Source organism: Kryptolebias marmoratus, linkage group LG20, assembly GCF_001649575.2.
Source record: "Kryptolebias marmoratus isolate JLee-2015 linkage group LG20, ASM164957v2, whole genome shotgun sequence".
NCBI classification, from domain to species: domain Eukaryota; kingdom Metazoa; phylum Chordata; class Actinopteri; order Cyprinodontiformes; family Rivulidae; genus Kryptolebias; species Kryptolebias marmoratus.
This window is the reverse complement of record NC_051449.1, coordinates 24,904,411-24,928,501: the sequence shown is the minus strand read 5'-3', so window position 1 is coordinate 24,928,501 and position 24,091 is coordinate 24,904,411. Positions and strand designations below refer to the sequence as shown.

At 39.1% G+C, this 24,091-nt stretch overlaps 1 protein-coding gene across 6 annotated transcripts in view; it reads left to right on the top strand.

Annotated features, from left to right (window-relative positions):
• The window catches only part of depdc5 (DEP domain containing 5, GATOR1 subcomplex subunit), a 77,812-nt gene that overhangs the window by 51,297 nt on the left and 2,424 nt on the right, over positions 1-24,091 (top strand). For 5 of the 6 annotated variants that reach the window (XM_017439594.3, XM_037981884.1, XM_037981883.1 and 2 more), the window contains 10 exons: positions 6,229-6,331; positions 6,553-6,615; positions 9,525-9,631; positions 9,883-9,963; positions 10,421-10,553; positions 11,102-11,201; positions 11,287-11,526; positions 20,982-21,151; positions 23,063-23,234; positions 23,315-23,375. In XM_017439594.3, coding sequence (XP_017295083.1) covers positions 6,229-6,331; positions 6,553-6,615; positions 9,525-9,631; positions 9,883-9,963; positions 10,421-10,553; positions 11,102-11,201; positions 11,287-11,526; positions 20,982-21,151; positions 23,063-23,234; positions 23,315-23,375 — 1,230 coding nt within the window. The remainder of the gene's footprint in view (positions 1-6,228; positions 6,332-6,552; positions 6,616-9,524; positions 9,632-9,882; positions 9,964-10,420; positions 10,554-11,101; positions 11,202-11,286; positions 11,527-20,981; positions 21,152-23,062; positions 23,235-23,314; positions 23,376-24,091) is intronic. The other variant, XM_037981885.1, reaches the window with a different exon arrangement.

Below are 24,091 nucleotides of genomic sequence, written 5' to 3'. Positions count from 1 at the left end.
CATTAAAAAAATTAAGTTTCCCAAAAAAGTTAAAAAAATCACTCTTGGTCTTGCTGGAGCCAAAATGTTCTCTTGCACCTAAATAGACAGTTCTTTGAATTAAAAAATAGAAAGCATTATGCCTGTGCAGCACAAGCATATAAAATTCTAAAATCTAGAAATAATTTTACTGATCTAAAAACAATTGTTGTTTTTTACATAAATAGTCTGCAGAAGAAGCCTGCTGACTTTTGTGGTGAATAACAATGGTTATAGGTATAAAAATGTTTATCTGTTTTCCAATCTTCTGAAAAATAGTTGCATACTTCAAAACAGGACATACGTTTGTCCATACACAATGTTTGGGGTCATTGAAGGAATGCCTCCTGAAAACTGTAGTTCAGTAGACGAAACAAATGATTTTTTTGTGATTTCTTTGTTTTAACTAGAATTATCTTGTTTCTTTGCTCATAGGCCATACCCACTTTAGCAAGTCATTTCCATATTGAGGGAAACAAGTCAGTGTTCTCCTCAACATGGGTTTTTGATTTGGTTTTCATTCAGTTGGATCAAAATTCTAGATGCCATCCGTTCCTATTGAAAAGAACAGCCAATCTAGGTCAATATAATTGAATTGCCCATATGGGCCTTCAAATTTATTCACCAAAAATCATCAGTTTGTCAGAAAATTCTGAAAATATTCACTGATAACTGGCTAAGCATTGTGTACATTCATAATTTATTTTAATGCCCCTCAGATTAAAAATTTTCAAAGGAAAAAATGTTAATCATATTGTTTGTCTTGCCTTTAATAAAAAATAAATAAATAAATACTGCTAATGATGAATTTCTTCAAACAAATGTTAAAGGTTTTTAAGCAAAACAGCCCTGTCAGTGTGATTTTTATGTATTTTTATATATATATATGTATGTATGTATATATATATATATATATATATATATATATATATATATATATATATATATAAAAATTTCCTTCTCACCCTCTGCGGGTGGTCTTGTTTCATCCTCTGAGCTCGGGTCCTCTACCAGAGGCCTGGGAGCTTGAGGGTTCTGCGCAGTAACTTGGCTGTGCCTAGAACTGCACATTTCTGGACTCTTTACCCCGGCCTCTTTACCCATATATATATATGTGGTCCTAACAAAGTGTATAGAAGTTGTTTAAAATCAGTGTGGTAATTTTTGAGATATAAACTTTTCACATTGCTGATTGTTACTGGAAAACTCCGGACACCTACTCAGAATTACAAGCTGGACCTATGGTATGAATTTGGGGTTTATATGTCTTAAAATAAAAAAGATATGGCCATCTTTACATGAAGCTTTCTAGCTAAAACTTTCATCAACGTAACGTGGTTATTTGAAAACAAAAAACTTCCTGAATAAGTTTTTGTTGGCTAGTCCTCTAGATGTTATATATGATGCTTTGTGCTAATAGGTTTGAGCCCTTGGAGGAGACAATGTTTCAAAGTCTTGCACATTTTGCAAATTTTTATAAACATAAAATTTTCAAAACCAACCTATCTGTAATAAAGAAATTTAGTAACCTTTAACAATTAGGGACCATAAAGATCTTGCTGGTTGGTCAGAAAATTTGTGTTATAGACCAAAACACTTCTACCATTCTTTGAGATACAGTAAGCCACACTGTGAGGGACCAAACTTAAACAGGGACAAAAGGTGTTCAAAATGAGAAAATTTTTAATTTAATAATGTCAAAAATTAGTTAAAGGGTCAAACTCCAATACAACATAAATCAAATAATAAATAACTTGGATCTGGGCCCAACTCAACTGTGGTCAACAGAACAATAATTAAATTCAAACAAAACTGACCTGTCGACAAGACACAAAGGCTTCTTAAATAGGAGTGGAGTACCCCATAACTCCCTACATGGGGGAGATAGAATATAACAAAGGAACAAAAAATACACAGTTAACTACAACAACATGTAAAACAAATTTCTTTGTACCAGGCCACCTTAGGCCAAAGGTCGATGTTCGGTTTTGTTATTGTGTCATCACATGTGTTTTGTCTTTACCCAAGTGTTTTGGACACTTGGGTAAAGAGAGGTGCAGAGCTGTCAACTGGTCATCTTCTGGTGGTGAGTTGGATTCGGTGGCAGGGGAGGCTGCTGGTCAGACCTGGTAAACCCAAATGAGTAGTAAGGGTGAACTGGTAACATCTGGCGGAGCTCCCTGTCCGTGAGATCTTCAACTCACACCTCCTGGCACAAAGTCAAAGTCAAGCTTGTTCTCTTTGCAGGTTGGACTCCGCCAGGGCTGTCCTATGTCCCCTGTTCTGTTTGTTTTGTTCATGGGCAGGATCTCAAGGCACAGTCGTGGAAAGGAGTGTGTCTGGTTTGGGAACTCCTCTGCTTTTTGCGGATGATGTGGTTTTATTGGTGTCTTTAGGCCATGACCTTCAGCATGCACTTTGACAGTTTGCAGCCAAGTGTAAAGCGACTAGAATGAGAATCAGCTCCTCTAAGTCCAATAGGCTTGTCCTCAATAATGAGGACGTTGCTTCAATTGGTCGTGTTTAAAGGGGACCTATTATGCTTCCTTGAACAAGTCAGAATAGGTCTGTGGGCTGTACAAAACAAGTTCAGTACATTTAATACACAAAATCATTCTCAGATATTGAGATTTCACCTGATCAGTTCTGCCTGTTTTGAGCTCATGTCAGAATGAGCAGTTTTAGGGCTACGTCTCTATTATGCAAATAAGCTGCTGTTGGCCACGCCGCCCAACTTAATGTCCTGTCTCAAAACATAAAAACTCTCTGAAGGATTAAACGCTGCAGATCTGACGCACTTTTATATCGTTATTAGTTCAAACTCTGAGGATTCTGATTTTGGGACAGGGGCAATTAGCGGATCCAAACCGGTATTTGGCAAGTTGGTTGGACAGTGGTCCGAACCCGAAAAGTGTCCGATGGCTGCCTGGTATTTTTTATTAACATAGTTCTAATATTAGTTTAGACAAATCTGGCGTGACTTTACAGGGACATGATTCTAGGGTAGGTGAGCTGTTCAAACTACATTTTTACTTTGACAATATCACAGGGACATTGCCATCAAAACTAAAATGAAGCGACACAGCTCTGTTCTCTGTGACTGGGAGAACATAAACAGACACACGTTCTATACTGCAGCCGACACAAAACATTATCCTTTTCCAGCAGACATTGTTCAGCAGTAAAACCAGCAGAATCTTCTTGTAATGAAGTGGGCGGAGCTCCACTTGGGTTACTAGTGTGGGGGCTGGGCTCAGCTTGGGGTTGCTAGGTAACAAGAATTGTGACAGAACAATTAATTGTTTTGCAGACACCAGAAAACATTTAATTATTGTCAAAAAACGGCTGGGTAGCGATTTTTTGCACTTGGACTGTCTCTAGAAGCTGTAGATACCCAAATGGATATACAAAAACATGCAAATTGAATTTAGTATAATAGGCCCCCTTTAAAAAAAGAGTTTAGTCAAAGGGCAAAAGTCTCAATTTACTGGTCCATCTACGTTACAAACCTCATCTTAGTTCATAAAGTTTGGATCATGATCAAAAGAACAAGATCCCGGCTGAAATGAGTTTCCTTTATAGGGTGGCCAGACTCAGTATTAGAGATAATGTGAGGAGATTGGAGTAGCATGCTTGCCAACCGTCCCACATTTAGCCCCCCATCCCGTGTCCCGCATCACCCTGTGCGAGCCAAAAGTCCCGCATTTGGCCCTCACACACCACACTTTGTATTTCTCACGCAAAAAACACACACGCACACTGCCTTTTTGTCACTTTAACGCTGTATTTAGCGAGTTTTCAGATCCCTCTAGCATTTTTTAAAGCGACTAGCGACAAATCTAGTGACTTTGGCAGCTAAATGTGAGAAAGCACTCATTCTGCAGCCTGACGTAAGCCCCGCCCACTTCCCCATCACTGACAGCTGTCAATCTAACAGCAGAGAGGAGACCTGCTCCACTCTGTGTCCACAGTGGCGCTCCCACACGCCCCCTCGAGCACGCGCGGGAGCGCGATTGTTTTCATGTGAGTCGTGTTGTCATCTGATGACAGAGAGCTAAAGATGGAGAGGCAGAAAACTGAAGAGGCAGAAAGATAAAGATGTAGGCATGAAAGATGAAAGCTTTTTAAGAGGAGGCCTGGAAATGTTCAGGTTAGCTAAAGCTACTAATTACTAATAAATAACAAGTTACAGCTGTTTGATCAGTATTTACAATATAACAGCTGAGAGGATGGAGAGAAAGATCAAAACTTGAGAGCCCTGATCTTAAGCAGCTATGATATGTGTTTAATTTAAAAATAATTGATCAGAACTTAGGAAAATCCTATTGAATCTATGATGTTTGTGTGTATTTCTGGGAGTGAGTTTTTTGTATGATGTTTTAAAGACATGATCAGCTGATGAATACATAAGCTGTGTCTGGCAAAACCTTTTATATACACCTTTATATATTTGGGCAGACAGACTTAATGTAATACTTAAAATGTGAATGTGTGTGTATGGTTGGGGNGTGAAAGAGGGGGGGGGGGTCACTCTATGTTGTCCCACGTTGACATTCCCAAATGTTGGCAAGTATGGAGTAGAGCCGCTGCTCCTTTGCATTGAAAGGAGTAAGTTGAGGTGGTTTGGGCATCTAATCAGGGTGCCTTCTGGACGCCTCCCTTTGGATGTTTTTTGGGCATGTGCCACTGGGAAGAGACCTCACGGCCGACCCAGAACTTGTTGAAGGGATTATGTATCCTCTCTTGCTTGGGAACACCTTGGGATCCCCCACAGGAGGAGCTAGAGAGTGCCGCTGGGGATGTCTGTGTTTCCCTCCTGGACCTGTTGCCATCGGGACTCAACCATGGATAAGCCGTAGAAGATGGATGGATGGTATATAGGCTAGACCAAGAGACTGCAGCCTGTGACTCTGGGGCCAGATATGGCTCTTTCGTTCCTCTGTAGTAGCTCTTTGTGGCTTTGATCCACCCCCAAAAAGCATGAAAATTATTATTTAATTTTGAAGCACAAAAGGAAAAGCTAAATGTAGCATTTCTCCTGTTCAGTTTGCTGCAATATGGAATCAGGCATTATTCAAAAATATGGCAAGTCAGTCTGAGAACAATGAGAATTAGCTGTAAAGGCATGTGTTTCCATCTTTAGGTGAATGAAGATATCAGAGCATGGGAGAAAAGACTCCAGGCCTCAAGGGCCACTGTCCTGGAAGTTTTAGGTTTTTCTGCTCCAACACACCTTAATTACCTCCTCACCAAATCATCAAGTTCCAAAAGTCATTCATTTAGACCAGGCGTTTTAAAGCATCTAAAACATGCAGACGAGCGGCCCCTGAGGAATGGAGTTTGACACGTGAGTTAGAGAGAATTCAGGAAGTCTCAAATGTATGACAAACTGTTCTAACTTTTATGTTCTCTTAAATAAGTGACTTAATATTTAATAAGATTTTTTTTTGAAAAGGAGTTTGTTAATTTTTTACAAATGTAATAAAGACTTACACAGCCTACATAATTTAATAATTAAACTTTATTAAAGGGGAAAATCTACTGAGAATTACTGAATCTTTGTTTTGAATGTAACAAACTAGTTATTTGTAGTAATTATAAAAATCGTGACCTACAACTGGCCCAACATTGCCACTCATCTTGAACTTCCAGCCCAAACGCTCTGGATAGTAGTTCCGAAAGATGCAGTTGTCCACATCAGCGATGCAGCTGTTTATCTTCTAGATCTGGAGCTGTATCATAACAACATAGACATTCCTACGATTTTTAATACAAACCCTCAAACTGGACTCAATCACGGTTGAGTAAATCCAGTACGAAGGTGCCATTTTGGAAATTTACCAGGGAAATGGCTTCTCTTATAAATTCTCCACCCCAAGAGTGTAAAATGACAGTGATAACACCAATTCACCGATTCACTCCCTTGTTAGATATTCAAAATTTTTAGTTTTATTGTTGTCACAATCAATAGTCAAACTTTGAAATCCTATAGTTGAAACTTTCAATTGAATTACATTTTGATAAATGAAAAAAAATCATTGAAATAAATGTTTAAGAATGATTTAAAACCTATTAGTTTAGGCTCAGACCACCTTCAGAGTTTGTCTAAGTGAAGCATATTGAGAGTGTTCAGACCTGCAATTATCATCTAAGTGTAATTAGATTGAGCAGGATGGATAATATTGTCATGTCTGAACTGTTTCCCACCAGGACACTGGAGGAACAGCAGCCGCAACAAGCCAAGCCTTCAGCAGCTGTAAGTGACCTGTCAGGTGTTACTACAGCTCCCACATGTGTAGACAGTCCGCGCAAGGTGAGTGCTTAAATGTTGGTCCAAATAAGACTTTTACAAAGTCATTTGAATATATTTTTGCTTTTATCAAATACTTGGGTTATTTAGCTTGTCTTTGTTGGTGTTTGGTGTGGGGCTTCTCCTCTTGTTTCTGTTTTTCCATTTTCTTGCATCTGTTCTGTTCTTGTTGCTGGGATTTGGGTGTTTGATCCCAGGTGTTTGTTCTTCCTGTATGCTGACAGGATGCTGCCTTTATTTTGGATTTAATTCGTAGCCCTCGCTCCTCCTACATCTATCACTTTCAGGTCAGTAACGGGCTTGGCTAAATCTACAGACACAGGCAAATCTGTTGGTACCCTTCCAGCTCATTGAATTAATGCTTCATTTCTCATGTAGGTAATTTGTTAAAAGCATATATCCAATGTATATCTGTATGTCTTTAGTATCTGATAGAGTAAACAAATACACTGTGAAAATTTTGATTTTACAAAGATATGCTAAAGTAGTATGTGTAGATTTGTTGACACCCTTAAAGAGACTAAAATCTTTACATTCTAGTCATATTTCAAATTAAGTGTTTGACCATTAGTAGTATTACAAGTGCCTTCAACCTTTTCATCAGCCATTCAGCTTATATAAAGGGAGCAAACATGTCTCTGAGGAGCAGAGAAAGCAAAGGTAGTTGCTGTCTGAGGAGCATTGAAGGATTATAAATATCTATGTTAAAGGTAAATGCTACAAGAACATCTTCAAGCATCTTCATGTTCCTCTGACACAGCTGCCAGTATTAGTAAAAAGTAGAAGGTTCATGGGACTGTAGCCAACTTCCCAGGACATGGACGCAAGAAATACAACTGCAGATTGATCAAACAGATAAACGGATAATAGAAGAAAAGCCAAAGAAACAATCCAAAACCATTCAAGCGCAACTATAAGGTCAAAACAAGAGCTTTTTGGCTCCAGTCACATCAGCTCTATGTTTACTGAAGGAAAATTGAAGCTTCCCAAAGAAAAAAGAACATCGTACCTCATGTGAAACATGGAGGAACACAGTATTTTTAGGGGGGCTGTTTTGCTACATGTGGCACAGGGAACACAGATTTTGTGCAGGACACAGTGAAGTCTCAAGACTACCAATGCATCCTGGAGTGAAACATACTTCCTAGTGTCAGAAAGCAAATGAAATATTCAGCTGTATCAATAATAAAAAGTAAAAACTGACTTGTGTTAAATATGGAATAAGCAATAAAGGATGCCATTAAACCTTTGTTAGTTTCAAGTTATTTTAGAGATAGTTATGTTTTTTATTATTGTGGAATGGTACCAACGAATTTGTCTGCGTTTGTATATGTGTGTTGTGATGTGCTTTCACTAATTTAGTGTCACTGCATGCTAGGGTTGCCACAATTCTACAAATCCAATACTGATACTAATGAAAATATTCAATATGCAATACTTTGTTCCTACTGCAGAATAAAGATGATAAATAATAAGCACAACAGTTTCTCAGATTCTCCAGTAACAAATGTGATTAGTGTTATTGTGTTTGTTTTTCTTTTCCTCCCTGTTCTGTGGAGCTTTTCAAAATTTCCTTGCTGACTTGACAAAAAGCCCATTTATGATATTTATGGTCGGAGAGCTTTTTTGATGTGGTTTTGTTATTTTTTTCCTTCTCTTCTGTTCTTATGGTGATGTGTTCAGCCCGATGCTTTAGTGTTCTGATGACAGAAAGCTTGTGCTCTAGTGGGTGGTCATACAGAAGGTACTGATCTGTGTGAGTCAATTACTTGTAAACCTCAGTATTGAGGTTTTCCAATCTCTCCATGTGCATCAAACAGTCCAAAAACAGGCAGCTTGTTGTCGTACGCATCCTCTCTGGTGAACTTGATGTTGTTGTGATTCAAAATAGCAGGTATCAGCCGCACATTAGAATCAGTGTTGTTCTTTCTAAGGAATTTAGGTATCTCTTTTATACTTCCTCCATGTAGAGATGGTGGCCAATCTGTTCAGCAGAGGTCTCTGATGTAGTCTCGAGTTAACCCGACCTGAATGTTATTTAGATAAAAGGGAAATCTCCCTTTAGGCGGAGAAAACCCGTGTAAAAATATTCCAACAGTTCCCTGCAAACCCATATGATGCACTCGATCCACTACAGATTACATGCAGTCTAACACCAATTAGGTGTTGTGATGAGAAGCTATTTTATTTTCTGTTTTTCAAGAGTAGTCGAGGGAAGAACCGAAAGTTAAACGTTTTTTTAACTAAATCAATGATGTCATGACGTCGGTCAGTGTGCGTTTGGTGTTCTGACGATCTGTGCTTCCTTGTCAGATTTTCTTACCGTAGCGCGGCTAAACAGCGATGTCTAACGGTCGGTGCTACCCGTCAAAAACTGCTACCGTCATGTTTACAAACTGAAAACTACAGCGGTTCGTGTTAATGTTAAATATTATCAGATACTGAAGTGGAAGCTTAGGAGTTATGCTTAGCATAGCATTGGAATAATTTATATCCACAACAAAAACCTTTCTAAAACCACAAAAATCCCTTCCTTCATCAGAATATCCTACCTGTTAAATATAAGCAGGTAGCACAAATAGATCTATGCAATAAAAGCAGCAAGTGTCTGAAAAACATTACAACTTACATACAAAAACTTACAAAAGCACAAAAAATATTTCAAAAACACTCCACAGAAATAAATTTCACTTGTCTGAATTTTTTATGTACAGATATGCATCTTTTAAATGTTTAAAATAAGAAAAATCTAGTTATTTCCATGCAGTGTCCAGAAAGAGGTGTTGTTCAGCTTGTAGGGCAGCACAACTGCTTCCACCCACCTCCACCTCCTTTTGTCCTCCAGCCACTATGGCTTTTAATCTCCACCCCTGCTTTTATTTATGGAAGAAAAATAAAAAGAACAATGATAAAATATGGAACAGTTTCAATAGGGTTCCATGTTACTCCTCAGGCTTGGACCCCTTAAAAGACAAGAATGGACTTATTATGAAATGTAATTTTAATGGTTGATGTTTTCATTTAATGTTTTGTGTATATTGTCGTCTTTACCTATTTGCATAGTAATTATTTTTTTGCCTGGGGACATTTGAGTTGAGTTGGACTGACTGGAGGAAATGAAATTCTTGTATTCTGGGCCAAAAGCTTTTGACATTCTTATTGACTAGATTGCTTCTATGATTTTCTTACTGTGTAGCTGCCTGCTGAAACCACTGAAGCTGCAGAGAGAACACAATTTGGAGTGCTGGCTGGCGCACCAACAAATCCTTCAGGAGACGCTGTAACCAGTAGCACTGACACCAGGTGACCTTTAATTTGTACTGTAGTGACACTATTTGCTGCTGCTATAGTATACAAATAAAAATCCTAATAATTTCTTTAAAATTTTGTTTTCAAAATGTGGGGCTCTAAGAATATTCACTCTATTTATATCATTAAACAAACTGTCCAATTAGGTAAAACCACTGGAGCTGTTTTCATTGCTTATCATAATATCTCATGGTAATGCTTTATGTTCACATGTTGTTTAGAACTGACTAGTGATCTCTTCACAGTGGGCAGTCCACAGCAGGGGCCCTCTGTCTGTCCTCCTCTTCAACACTTTTAGAGATCCTTGAGGCCATCAAACATTCCACGTAAGACTTGTTTTGTGTGTGTGTGGTGTTACTGCAGAGCTGCGGTGAATCAGGAACAGTGCAATCTTAGGGCATAGGAAACTGTGTGTGTCTGTTGGGAAAATTCATCATTTGACGTACATCTACAAATGATTAATTTTTGGAGTCAACTCAAGTCAAGATGGCCCCCACACCTAATTGACCTTAGCAAACACAAAAATGACTACAACTCTAGTAATTTTATGGATACTGAGCTAAAACTTGATGAGGTTGTTGTACTGTAGCTGAGAATCATTCCTAACAAAGTCTGAGCATGACATCCTATGAGTCTGTGCATACACTATTGTCCAGGTTTGAACAAAATTGCTACAGCTCTTCCATTTTTAAGTAGCTGTGTGGACATTTGCAGAACAAACAAAGGTACTTTCAGACAAATCCTTGGTTTTCTTTCTCACTGTAATATCTGGTAATACTACAGGGATGGTGTACAGCTGCTCCCGGAGCAGAAGGGTCTACCACTGAACTGCTTTATCAGTGCAGAAGTGGTTCATTGGCTGGTTATCAATGTGGAGGGTGTGGCTACACAAGGAATAGCTGTGGATATCATGCAGGTAAAAATTGTGTGTGTTAATATCTGTTTAATTTGATAAGTCCAAGGAAGGCTAGCATGCATGTTTCCTGAAGTGTCACTACAATACAGCTATTGGCATATGATTTCAATAGGAACTTTTGAATAAATTTGTACATGCCAAATTAGAAACAACTACAAAAATGAAAATTTTCTAGGAAAATTCAGTTTGAATGCTGAGTGCTGAAATCTGCTGCAGAAGAAATAAAAGTAAAACAATAACAGAAACTAAAACAAGCACAACAGGAGCAACAGAAGTTAAAAGCAGTGCTACAGAATCTATAACCGGTGCCAACCGGAGCCAAAATCAGTGTGACAGAAGCCACAGACATTAAAACTATTGCAATAGAAATTAAAACCAATACAACTGTAGCCAAGAGCAAAAATGACCAAAATGGATGTTTGTCAGAATGGTAGCTAAAAGTAGCATAAGACTACAAAGAAAAGTATTCTGAAGCAGATTTCAAAGAGATCAGTGTTTTTTAATAAATTGATTTTTGTGAGTTATTTTTTTTTATTTGTTTTGTGTAGAAAATGCTAGATGAAGGTTTGGTGGCTCACGCTTCAGGAGAGGCCATGCGCACTTTTGTCTACGGCTTCTACTTCTACAGAATAGTAGCAGAAAAAGATGGTGAATAACACAACTGAGGAATAAATAAAGTAAAAACACAAATAACAGCTCTTTATGAGAAGGTGTACTAATAATTTTCTTGCAGGCCTCACCCCTCAGCTTCAGACTACAGCTGCTGGGGGTTGGTCGACTGCAGCACTGGAGGATTTTGCCCTGTTCCAGAGGAAGTGGTTCGAGGTGGCTTTTGTGCTGGAGGAGCAGCGTCCCTGTGACCTCCCAGCATTCCTCCTGCCCTGGCTGCCCAGCCGGCCTGCCTCCTATGCAAGTAGGCACAGCTCCTTCAGCCGCAGCTTTGGGGGACGCAGCCAGGCTGCTGCACTGCTAGGTATACCCAGCCTGATCATCCCAGCCCACACTGTAGAGGAGCCACATCTTCCTCAGTTTTCCAGTTTGATGTAGATCTCACTGAAAGGACAGTTTGGGTTCGGTATTTGTGTCACACAGGAACAAGAATGTGCACCCATTTCAGAGATCAGATTTTAGAGAAATCTTTATCATAACTGGTTCTTTCACTACCTCTGAAAAGCATTTATGTATCTGTTATGCCAGCTTCCTTATAACAAGACAGCCTTCACACAATGTTTCTCCAGATATTATTATGGTAGTATCTCACTGGGATGACACTGTTAAGGCACTTGCACAAAACACTTCAAGCCGGGACTTAGATCCCTTCTGGCTTCTGTAGTGACTGGGTCAAGGCGGTGAGGGGAATTGAAGCCAACTCGCCCCTGGACCATCTTTGTGCCGTGAAGCGAGGTAGGAACAAAGCTGTAACAGTCAACGGGAAAAATAAGCCACCTTTGCAGCTCAATAATGTGATAAAGTAATGACATATGGTCTGTGTGACCATTCGGTTGTGGTATTGAACAACAAACTGATTACCGAGGGAAGATTGATGATGACACACAGCAACTTTGCATTTAGTTTTTAAAAATTTGTTAACCACAAAGATTTAGGTCAAGTCCAGTCAAATTTGTTTATATAGCACTTTTCAGCAAGAAGGCGATACAAAGTGCTTATTAAACTGAGTTAATTCATCATGTTTTAAAAATGAAATGAGGCAGACGTCTATCACACATTCAAAGAGTTCTGCTCCCGGTCTCCTTTTTGGTTCTGCAATGCTCACTTTTTCTCTGAAATCTCACTTCTATGCGTGATGTGGCTAGCTCCAATTGTGATTTGTCAGCTCCTCTAAGTTCCAGGCCATGGTTCTCAACCAGAAATGGGTGGAATGCTCCCTCAAGGTCAGGAAGGAGTCTTTGCCTCAGGTGGAGGAATTGAATTATCTGGGAGTCTTGTTCATTAGTAATGGTAGGATGAAGCTTGAGATGGATTGACGGATCAAGGCCTCATCTTCAGTAATGAGGGCGTTGCTTTGGTCAGTTGTGATGAAGAGAGAGTTGAGTTGAAATGCAAACCTCTCAGTTTACTGGTCTGTCTGTGTTCCAACCCTTACCTATAGTCATTAGATATGATTCATGACCGAAAGAACAAGATTTCAGGTACAAGTGGCTAAAAAGAGCTTCCTTTGTAGGGTGGCCAGACAGAGAAAGTGGGAGGAGCATGTGATGAGAATACATCCCATTGGAGGTTTACTGGGCAAGTCCCACCGGGTTCGAGTCCCCAGGGCAGACTCAGAACTCCCTGGGCAGATTATTTATTCTCTCTGCCCTGAGAACTCCTTGGGATCCCGCAGGGGGACGTAAAAATTGTCGCTGGGGAGAGGAATGTTTCCCTGCTGGACCTGTTGCCTCCACGACCCGACCAAGGATTAGTGATAGAAGATGAGTAGATGGATAGAGGGAGCTCCCGTGCAAGTGTCAAAATACATCTAGCACTTTAGAATTTACGGAAACTAAATTAAGTAGAGATACCTGAAACACCTCTTAGACTATCACTATAGAAAATTTGACACAATTTTTTGAATATGTTTAAAATTCAAGTGACATGATTGTGAGCCTCTGCGACTTGAAACTGAGAACCCTGCCATTGTTTGAAGGCATTTTGGAAACTCCCTTTCAAATGTCATTCACCAGCTAGTCTCCCACATTTGTAGCCCAGTCAGATACTACCTTTAGGACCATCTCAGAACTGAAGACTACCTAAAAAGGGAGCTGAGAAAAAAATGATGTGTAGGGAAAAAAAAGCCTATATTGAAGAAAAATGTAATATTTTGAACAAAGTCATGTGCCATTTTCCAACCCAAGATTGGTTTCTCTGCATTAAAATTTACATCTCACTCATTAGAATATAATGGAAAAATACTCATGAGAATATATACAAAAAGGGCTGTATAAAGAGTGCAAATATACAACTCCAATTCCAAAAAGGTTGGGAAATTGTGTATAACGTAAATAAGAACAGAATACAATAAATTGCAAATCTTATAAAACCATATTTTGTACTCAGTGGTACATGGTAAACATATCAAATTTTAAATTAAGAATTTTAACAATTAAAAAAAAAAGGAGTTTGGAATTTAATGGCATCAACACATCTCCAAAAAATGTGGGTCAGGGGGCAACCAAAGACTGTAAAAGTAAGTTGTACGGATAAGAAACAGCCGGGGGAGCATTTTGCAACTAACATGGGTTCTTGGCAACAGGTCAGTAAGACGACTGGCTTTTACTGAGGCTGAATCTCTCAGGAGCAAAGATGGGCAGAAGTATACCAGTCTGCAAAATCTGCATCTAAAAGTAGTGGAACAAATTAAAATGAAAATCGGGAAGACTTTATTTATTCCATCATCTACAGTTCATAATATCATTCAAAGATTTCAAGAATTTGGAGAAATCTCTGAGTTCCAAAGACAAGGCTGAAAGTCAGTATTGGAAGGCTGTGATCTTTGGGCCCTCGGGCAGCACTACATCGTAGAACAGCATATACAGGTTTTAGAACAACATATGCTCCCATCCAAATGGTTTTTTTCCCAGGGAAGGCCTTGCATATTTCAGTAAACTTAATACTGCAGCATGCAACAGCATGACTTTGTAATAGAAGAGTCCAGTGCTGAACTGGTACTGGCTGCAGTCCAGACCTCTTGCTAATTAAAAACATTTGTTACATCATGAAATGAAAAATTCAGCAAAGAAGACCTAGGACTGTTGAACAGCTAGACTCTTACACCAGACAAGAATGGGTCAACATTCGCCTCTAAGAAGTCCAGCAACTGGTCTCCTCAATTTCTAGATGTTAAAAGAAGACGGGATGCTGCACAGTAGGAAATATGGCCCTGTCCCAACTTTGTTAAGATGTGTATGTGCCATTAAATTAAAAATTACGTATTTTTTCCAAAAAATTGTGCAGTTTTTAGTGGAAACATTTCATATGTTTACTGTGTTCCATTGTGAATAAATTATGGGTTTATGAGATGAGCAAATCATTGCATTCTGTTTTTATGTAGTTTACACAAGGTACCGACTTCTATGTAATAATAATAATAATAATAATAAAAAGCACTGTATGAGAATGGGTGAATGAGAAACATGCTGAGTGCTTTGTAGAACGTATATGAGATTGAAAAGGTGCAGTGAAACATTACAGAAACAAGTCTGGACAAGATTTTTTTTCTCAAACAAGCTCCTATATTCAATTAAAAGCTTCATAATTTAATATGCAATTACAAAATAAAACGTGTCCACATGTGATATTCAAAAACTTGGAGAGTGTAAATTTTCATTTCAGTGCAGACCATCCCACAATACTCAACTGGTTTAATAACAAACTACAAAACAGCTGGTAGAAAAACTCCTTAATGGCCTACCCTGCTCTAGATTTTGATCACAATTCTTGCTCATAGAGACATAAGAATATATAAACATAACTTTTAAAGCAGTGGAAGGTCTGAATATACGTCATACTTTAGTTAAAAAGACGTTCAGGTGTGATGAGGTTCTGATGCCTGGTCAGTGGCTGCACCACAAAGTGAGCTTAACAGTTTAGCTGCTATGTTGAGCTGAAAGTCTGAGTTTTCAGAGTGACCAAGGAGGATTACTTGGCCTGGTTAGATCACCATGGTAACAGAGACCGAACTCGTGACATGCTCTGGAGCAGCAACTGAAATCATTGCATATCTCTGTCTGTGCCATGATTCTTTTCTTATTGATATCCCAAATAGAAAAATCAGATTGAAGCAACATTTATATATCATGATCGTTGCACCTGATATTATTGGAATTTAAACAAATTGTCAAATAACATTAATTTAAAAGTTCCTCCTTCATCTTAAAGTCACTTGGTCCACTACATTTAGACACTGATCAAATGTTGGTGTTTTCATTTTCAAATTCAGGGATATATTTTCATTTCATCAAAATAAATATATCTTATAAATTTCAAGTTTCGTTAAAATTATTCCATTTCACCAGAACAATTTTTTTAATTAACTCAACAAACATGAAAAATATGCTGGAAAACTTGAAACTACTCCCAGGCTTCCATTTTCCAATTTGCACCAGAAGCACCAGTTAGACTACAGTGTGCACTGTACAAGCCATTATTATCAGAACCATAATTTAAATACAGCCTCTTCAAAATAACTGAACTATCACTGTGAATAAAAATGTTCTTTTTCAAACTTTAATGACTAGTAGTTTCCAAAACCAAAAATAAACTGGTGGAAGACAATTTGTTTCCCATCCTGGAAGCTTTAGCAGGTGAATCTCACTCCTCTTCCTGCCTGGGGTGTTTGCCTGGCTCACAGAGACATACTTCCGTCACATGCATGAAAGTGGTAATTACAGGGAAATTAAGGCTCCATTGTAAATTTGAAACACATTTACATATGAACGATCTCCTGTAAACATTATGGATTTTCCTATGTGAATTGGGACAATGTTACACATGCACATGGCAATTCTGTGATCACAACACTGTTTGGATGAGACCACAAAAAATGTTTAATATGCTGTAGTTTCAATGCCAGGAAACTGCTGGCACTCTAATGCACACATACACTTCAGTCTCAAACATGAAACAGTTACAGGCTCGTTCAGTATTTGTAAAATGTGAGAAATGCATCTATATGTATGTTCCATGTCAAAAGCTCTCATAAATTAAAATAAAGTGAGTGCTCTGCTCTCCGCCATTGTTACTGTTGTGCATCTACTCGTGCAAGCACAGAATAATTATTGACTGCAGCCATCCATAGTGTGCATGTGCGATTTTACACCAATGCTGAGTGTTTCCAAAGACTTCCACTTTGAGACCTGGACTTAAAAAGTTGCAGTATCAAAGAAAACGATTGCTGTTGTTGTGTACACAAATGGCCATTTGCAAAACAAATGTTATGGTTTCCCTTAAAAACGTGTCATGTAAACAGGACCTTAAAAAGCTGAAATGTAAGACCTCTCCCTGTGTTCAAAGTTGGTCTTTTTTGTTTAATATAAATGTCTTCCTTGAGATATAGGTGCACAGCTTAGTCTTGCCTTGAGCCATGCATCTGTGGAAAGGCTGTTTGGTTTCTCCAATATAGCGTTCTGAAGTCTCATTTATAAAAGATTGCATAGGATTCATACTAAAAGTGTACGTGCACCCAAAAGGCGAAAATGGCATATGCCAAAAAAAAATTCAGATTTATAAAACGGTGCGTATGAGCACCAGCAAGCAAATTTGCTTCATAAATCAGACTTGTACCAAAAAGTTTGCGCACAAGGTCCCTCCTCAGGTTCTGCCCTCAACGCACCCACATTCAACCATAAATGGTCAATGCAAAGCACCTCATTAATGTGAAGGTGGATTTAAATGAGCCAGGTGATTAATGTTATTTCATTGTTACCAATGGCAACCACAGAGAGAAGAGTGAAGAAAATAAATTTAACCGAGGCAGAAATCGATGTGCTGGTGAGTGAGGTGGAGAACAGAAAAAATATTACTTTTGGGAGCCACAGTAGTAGTGTTACAAATAAAAGGAAGAGTTGTGAGAGGCAACATGACGTTCCCACTGTTAATTCAGTGAGTGGGTCAGAGAGGACCGGGGACGAGGTGAAGACAAAATGGTCAGATTTAAGGGTGGAGGCAAAAAAGTGACTAACCAGCCACCACCAGAGCATGTCAGCCACATGTGGGGGGAAGGGCGTAACCGAACTGACACCTTTTGAAAGAAGGATGACAGGTGTCGTGCCGAAAAGTGATGGTCTGCCAAAAACTGATCAGGCGTACCCCTGCAAGGGAGAGTGCATGGATGTGAGCGATATTAAAGTGCACCTCTTCTGCGCTCTGGGGGTTTGGAAAGGGGGTTAGGAGGCAGCACCTGAGGGGGGGGGCACTGTCCCCTCCTGTGTTAATCTGTGGTACGCATCACCCTGGTGATCATCCAGGGAGAGGAATGTGATGGGGAGAAAACTTATGGCTCACCAACAGAAGCATGCATTACACTGCTGTTATGAAAGCTAATGACAAAATTGATCTAAGATTAAAGTTTGATTATGGAGGGAAATTAAATATCTGAGAGGAATCATGATGCAGTGTGGCTTCAATTCCCCACTTCTGTGTGGCCAGTTTCCAGAGAGGGATCGCACATTTTCCTGTCAAGTTTGTGTTTTATAGATCACAAACTTTGAATTGAAAGTGACGTACGCAAGTTTCAGGCCCCGTTTGGTGCGTACGCCATTTTTATAAATGAGACCTCTGAGGACCAGATTACATAAAAACATGATGAGGACAAAAAAACTCAGAATTGTTGTCTATTTTCAATTTAACTTTAAGTTATTTTAATATGAAAACTGTAAAAGCTTTAAAAAATTTTTATCCATGTTTTCACAGAGAGCTACCACTGGATTCAGAAGGATAACACCCGAACTCACAGACGGTAACCACAACAGCAATCATCCCAGCACATCCTCCACTGCTACACATCCAGAGAATCCTGTTACCATGGAGATGAGCTCATCACCACCGGTAACAGACCCGGTGAGAGATGACTTATGTAACAGCAACTATCAGGATGTGGAGGAACTCTGTTGCTCAGAGATCCACAGGGAGGAAGAGGAGGCTGCTACCGGAGATGAACATGACCATCTTGTTTTAAAGACTGAAGAGGAATCAGGAGGAGAAGCACAAGGTGAAGGTGATGGTTGGAGAGGAGTAATTGAGGACGAAAATGAAGGTGGCTGGGAAGTGAAGGGTGAAGAAGAAGAAATTGAAGTGCCACATGAAGAGAAAGTTGAGGGAGAAGATGGAGATAAAGAAGAACTAGAGATTGAAAACTTAGGAGAAAAGAAAGAGAGAGCGGATGAATGGGTGACTGGAATGCTGGAAGAGATAAAACAAAATTCTCCATCAGATCTTCTCTTTATCAGTGACAATCCAAAGTATCTTTTATGTCAGCCCCCAGCTGTCACATCAAATCCTCAAGAAGCTGCCTTGCAGAAGTCCTGGGAATGGGAGGACTCTGGAAACAGAGATGACTTTAGCAACGATTACCTTAGTGACTGCCTTCATGCAAACCTGGCTATTGTTTACCCTGAGAGTGATGCAGAGGAGGACCAATTGGCAGCTTTATCACCCTGTGATATCACCAGCCACATAGAGGAAAGTGAAACAATGATTGATGGAAGGAAGGAAGAAGGAATGATAGGTGAAGAAGTAAAGACTAGAGTGGAGGAGCAGGAAGAAGGGGAGGGAAAAGGGGAAAGCAGGGAAGACGAAGAAGAGCAGTCAGAAAGAGATTTTACCCTGCAGTCTCCCTCTGTCAGCTCCATGACAAGCCCAACTGACCCTGACAAGAGAGTAAGTTTCACACTTATATTCTCCACATGTAATGATTTAGTTTTTGTATTCTTCTGAGTCACTGAAAGATTTGCCAGAATCTACTTGAGGTCAAACAAAAGTCTTTCTCCATGGTCTTAAAATTTTTTCTCTTGACTGAATTTTTGATTCTGTAATCACAGAAGCTGCAATATTTCAGGTCATCCTGTACCTGCCAGCTGTTTCAGGAGTCTTCTGGGACACTAGGCCCAAAAGGCCCCCTTCTTCAGCTTAAGGGCCCCCATCACTGTTGATGTCCAGCAACTTAGGAGCCTCATCTGCAATACACTTCCTGAACATGGCTAATTCAAATACCATGCCCTTGACCTCACCTGGGAAATGTGAAATACTGTCAGGAACAAGTGAAGTGAAGTGAAATTTATTTATATATCACTTTTCAGCAGCAAGGCGATCCAAAGGGCTTTACAACAGAAACAACAACATAATCAAATGAAGCAGGTACATAGTCAAACATTCATCATAATCAAATACCGATCAATCATGTATAATCTAAATGAAATATAGGATAATCTAAATGAAATCATGAAACTAAACATATCTAAATATGAGCTAAAACAGTTAAATAGTAGCTAAAATAATCTAAATAAAAGTTAAAGCTGAACTAAACAACAATTAGGCTAAGACAGTCAAAATATGAGCTAAGATAAACTAAACTAAACTAAATGCACAGGAAGCCTAAATAAGCTAACATAAGCTGAAACATGACAATGNATGGATGTGAGCGATATTAAAGTGCACCTCTTCTGCGCTCTGGGGGTTTGGAAAGGGGGTTAGGAGGCAGCACCTGAGGGGGGGGGGGGTTAATCTGTGGTACGCATCACCCTGGTGATCATCCAGGGAGAGAAATGTGATGGGGAGAAAACTTATGGCTCACCAACAGAAGCATGCATTACACTGCTGTTTTAAAAGCTAATGACAAAATTGATCTAAGATTAAAGTTTGATTATGGAGTGAAATTAAATATCTGAGAGGAATCATGATGCAGTGTGGCTTCAATTCCCCACTTCATCATCTGTGTCTCCAGTTTCCCCCGTCTCCACAACAAGCATATTTGGTACGCATGGCTCAGAGTTTGGGTGAGGGATCACACATTTTCCCATTAAGTTTGTGTTTTATAAATCACAAACTTTGAGTGGAAAGTTACGTACGCAAGTTTCAGGCCCCGTTTTGTGCGTACACCAGTTTTATAAATGAGACCTCTGGAATTCCTCGCTGCACTGAACGGCAGACACCACAGCGCTCAGTTTGGGTTTGGGTGTTTTGTCCTTAGGATGGGCCCGCCTCTGTCTGAGAGTCCTGTTAAGTTTGAAATGCACTGGGATGTTGTGTTTGGAGAAAATCCTTTTGAGTTTCTTATCTTCATTCAGTTCACACCTTCATGACCACAACATCTCTCTTGTGAGCCAGGCAAACAACAATCCTAATGACTCTCTAGTGCAATCTCCAGGCCTCGAGGGCCGCTGTCCTGGAGGTTTAAGGTTTTTCTGCTCCAACACACCTGATTCAAATGGTTTGATTCGTTCCAAATCATCAAGTTCTCCAGGAGCACGGCAACAAGTCATCCATTTAAAGCAGGTGTTTTAAAGCAAGAACACATCTAAAACATGCAGGACAGCGGCCCCGAGGAATAGAGTTTGACACCTGTGCTCTAGTGGGATGGGAATGAGAATTATTTGCACAACAAAGAATCTCATGCAGTTTCAAGCTTGAAACTTAACATTCTTCAGTTTTGAATTAAGAAAGCTATTCTTTCACATTGGTAACATCTAAATGAACTTCATGGTTCTGTTTGTAGATTTCAAACAATAAATACCTGAACATCTCTGACTCGGGCTTGGAAGCACTCTACCTGCATCTAACATTCAATGCCAGTGCCTCAGTTCTCTGACTGCCTGCTTGCCTGCCTGCTCATCACACCATCAAACTGTCCATTTTTGCTTCTTTGGCTCCATTCTATCTTGTCTGTCCACCTTTGCCGTCTTCCCCCAACCCCTATCTGTCTCTGTTCTCCAGCTGCTACAGTCCCAGAGCAGAAGACCGTTACACTGGATGTGGATGTCAATAACCGCAGTGACCGAACCGAATGGTGCAGCTGTTATTATCATGGCAACTTCTCTCCTAATGCTGCTTTTGAGATCAAGCTGCACTGGATGGCTGTCACTGCTGCAGTGCTTTTCGAGATGGTACATACAACATCTTTTTTACCTTAATTGTTATTTCAAACAAAAATATATTTTTATTGTTTGCCATAATCAAACATGGGTAATCATAAAATGACCTATGTCTGTGTGCATGTGTGCTTGTGTGTCTGTTTGTTAGCCAATTATCTTAGGAACTGCTGGGCAGATTTAATTGAAATTCTCTAAAAAGTAATCATTAGATATTCCTCTACAACTCCCTTTTGGAGTCACCCCAATTCAAGGTGGTTGCCACAGCCAGTTGACCTTAAAACATTGAAAAATAGCTATGATTCAGTCAGTATTACAGATATTGTGAAAGAATTTGCTGTGGTAGTACTTGAGTCATTCACAACATATGCTGAGTGCATGGCCATAGAAAAACAAAGAATGATAAATGCTTTGAGGAAACTATAGTTGTCGGCAATATAATATTAAAAACAGATCCACAGATAAAAGCATATCCACCAGTTACACAGGCAATTATGCCCTTTGAAAATTAGGTTCCCCCTCTCCTCAGCCTAACAGTGGTTTGGTCTGTTGTACCGTTAAAAATAATAATAATAATAATAATAATTGCTGTTGGATAGCATTAAAGTTTAACAATTCATCACTGTCTAAGACATGATACAGGTGTGAACACTCAAGTTTGAATATTTGGACACTTAATTGTGTGAATGTTGAGTCAACATTCACACTATTCACACTATTGTTTTTTATTTTATTTTCCATACTTTCCATACTTTCTTTTTTGCAATCAAAGTAATGCATACTTCGCTATTTTGTCTATTTAAATATCAAACATTCCGCTCAATCAGGAGATTGGTGCTTTGACTTTTGTTTTTTTTTTGTAACTTTTATAATTTTCAAAAATATTTTACTTTATTTATAAATATTTTCCCTATAGAAATACACTCTTTAATTCCTTCAAAACTATTGTTCTCCTTAAAATCTGCTTTTGCAGAGTTTCTCTATTTTTGTTATTATGCTACTTTTAGCTAATATCTACTACTTGTAGCTTTTAACCAGCTTTTTGACACATTAAGCCTTTTTTACTTTTAGCTAGCCTTTTGCTATTTTTACCTTTTAGCTACTGTTCTTCTTCTTTTAGCTTTACAACTGTTTTAACCTGATCAAAAATCATCTTTTTCTTTCGCTGCTCCCTTTTCAGGGGTCGCCACAGCAAGTCATCCTCCATCTTAGTCAGTCTTCTGCGTCCTCTGTCGTCTCCAGCTGCATCCAGACACGCTCAGAGTCGGTGTTGTCAATGACTTTCAGCTACTACCACAAACAATTTTAGCTCAATAGCTGTAAAATTGACTGACTTATAACCATTTAGTGATGGCTAATGTCAATTAGCTGTGGTGGCCATCTTGAATTGGGTTGACTCCAAAGGTTAATAAGTTGCAGATTTACAAACAGTAATTACTTTCTGAGAGTTTCACTAAAATCTGTCCAGTTATTTGTGAGATATTTTGTGAACAGACACTGTTGACCTAAACAGTTAATGCCAAAGTTTTCGGCAAAGATGTTGCACAATGGTTAGCCCTTAAAGTATGTGTTGGGTGTGACCTGGCTACTACCACATCAATTCTTTAGCTCAAAATATCTAAAATTGCCATTTTTGTGTTGGCTATGTCAATTAGCATGTTTTGTACATCCTGAATTGAACTGACCACCAAAAGTAAGAAGTTATAGATGTTTCTTGATAGTTTTATTAAAATCCATCATCAGATTTTGAACCTGAGATAGGAATTTGCTAAAGGTACGGGCACACACACAAACATTATCGTCTGCCTTCCATCTTTCAGTGGCTGGTAATAGTACTGTATTTCAATCTTCAAAATCATCCATGATGTTCAGACTAGGGTGAGTTTTGGCAGCTGTGATAAAGAAAAAGGCATTATTTTCTGTCAGGTCCAAGGGTGGCACAGAAAAGCAGCCTCTTGTGGCTTCCTGTTGGTTCCTGTTCTGGAGTTCCCTTTTGCTCTAACATCTCATTTGTATGGAGACCCACTGAGAGCCCAGCTCTTCATCCCCCTCAACATCCAGTGTGTGCTGAAGAACGGCAGTGACAACCTATTTGAAGGTACGCTTGTCTTCTGAAGTTGTCATCTTCAACAGCTCATTTAAACTCCTGCTTCAAGACATTTCCATGTCATCAAACAGGGTTTGAACCAGAGACGTATTGGGATAGGATGCAACTCTTTCAAGAGGCTATTCTCTACAGGTTTCTATTGTTTATTTGTTTTTGTAGAAGATTATTACTCAACAGTTTTGGTAATTGTATGTTTTTTCAACTGCAATAAGTGTTTCAGTGCAAACCTCACTTGATAAAATTGCTCTTCTGAAAAAAAAAGCAATCAGTCAAAGGAAGCTGGCTCCTTAGTTTAATTCATAGTTGTGTACTTTAAAAAGGCATTGAGAAGTTTGGAAAGAAAACTTAACCTGGGGGGATAGCCTGATAATATACAAGAAAGCCTTTTGTAAAGCTAGAACTGTATATTATTCATCTTTATTAGAGGAAAACAAGAGCAACTCCAGGTTTTTGTTTAGTACTGTAGCTCGACTAATGACGAGTCCCGTCTCTGCTGAGACATGTAATCCTATAACTCGAAGTAGTGAGGACTTCATGAGATTCTTTATAATTAAAATTCACACCATCCTTCCTACTATTGCCTCTGATTCCCTGTCAGCTGAGGCAGCTTTAGAAGTGTCAACCTGATTTAACCTGATTTAGAAGTAGAACCTGATTTGTGTTTGGACTGTTTTTGTCCTGTTGAGCTCTGAATTGTCAAAAAGGGACACTCCTTTGAGGACCAAAATGTTCATATTTTGGACCGAGAAGACAGATGGTTCGAGAGGGGGGTAAAAGAAGCCATTTATGTCAAAAAGGAGAAACCAACATTAAACAGAGGAGGAGGTCTCAGATTTCAGCTTTCAAAA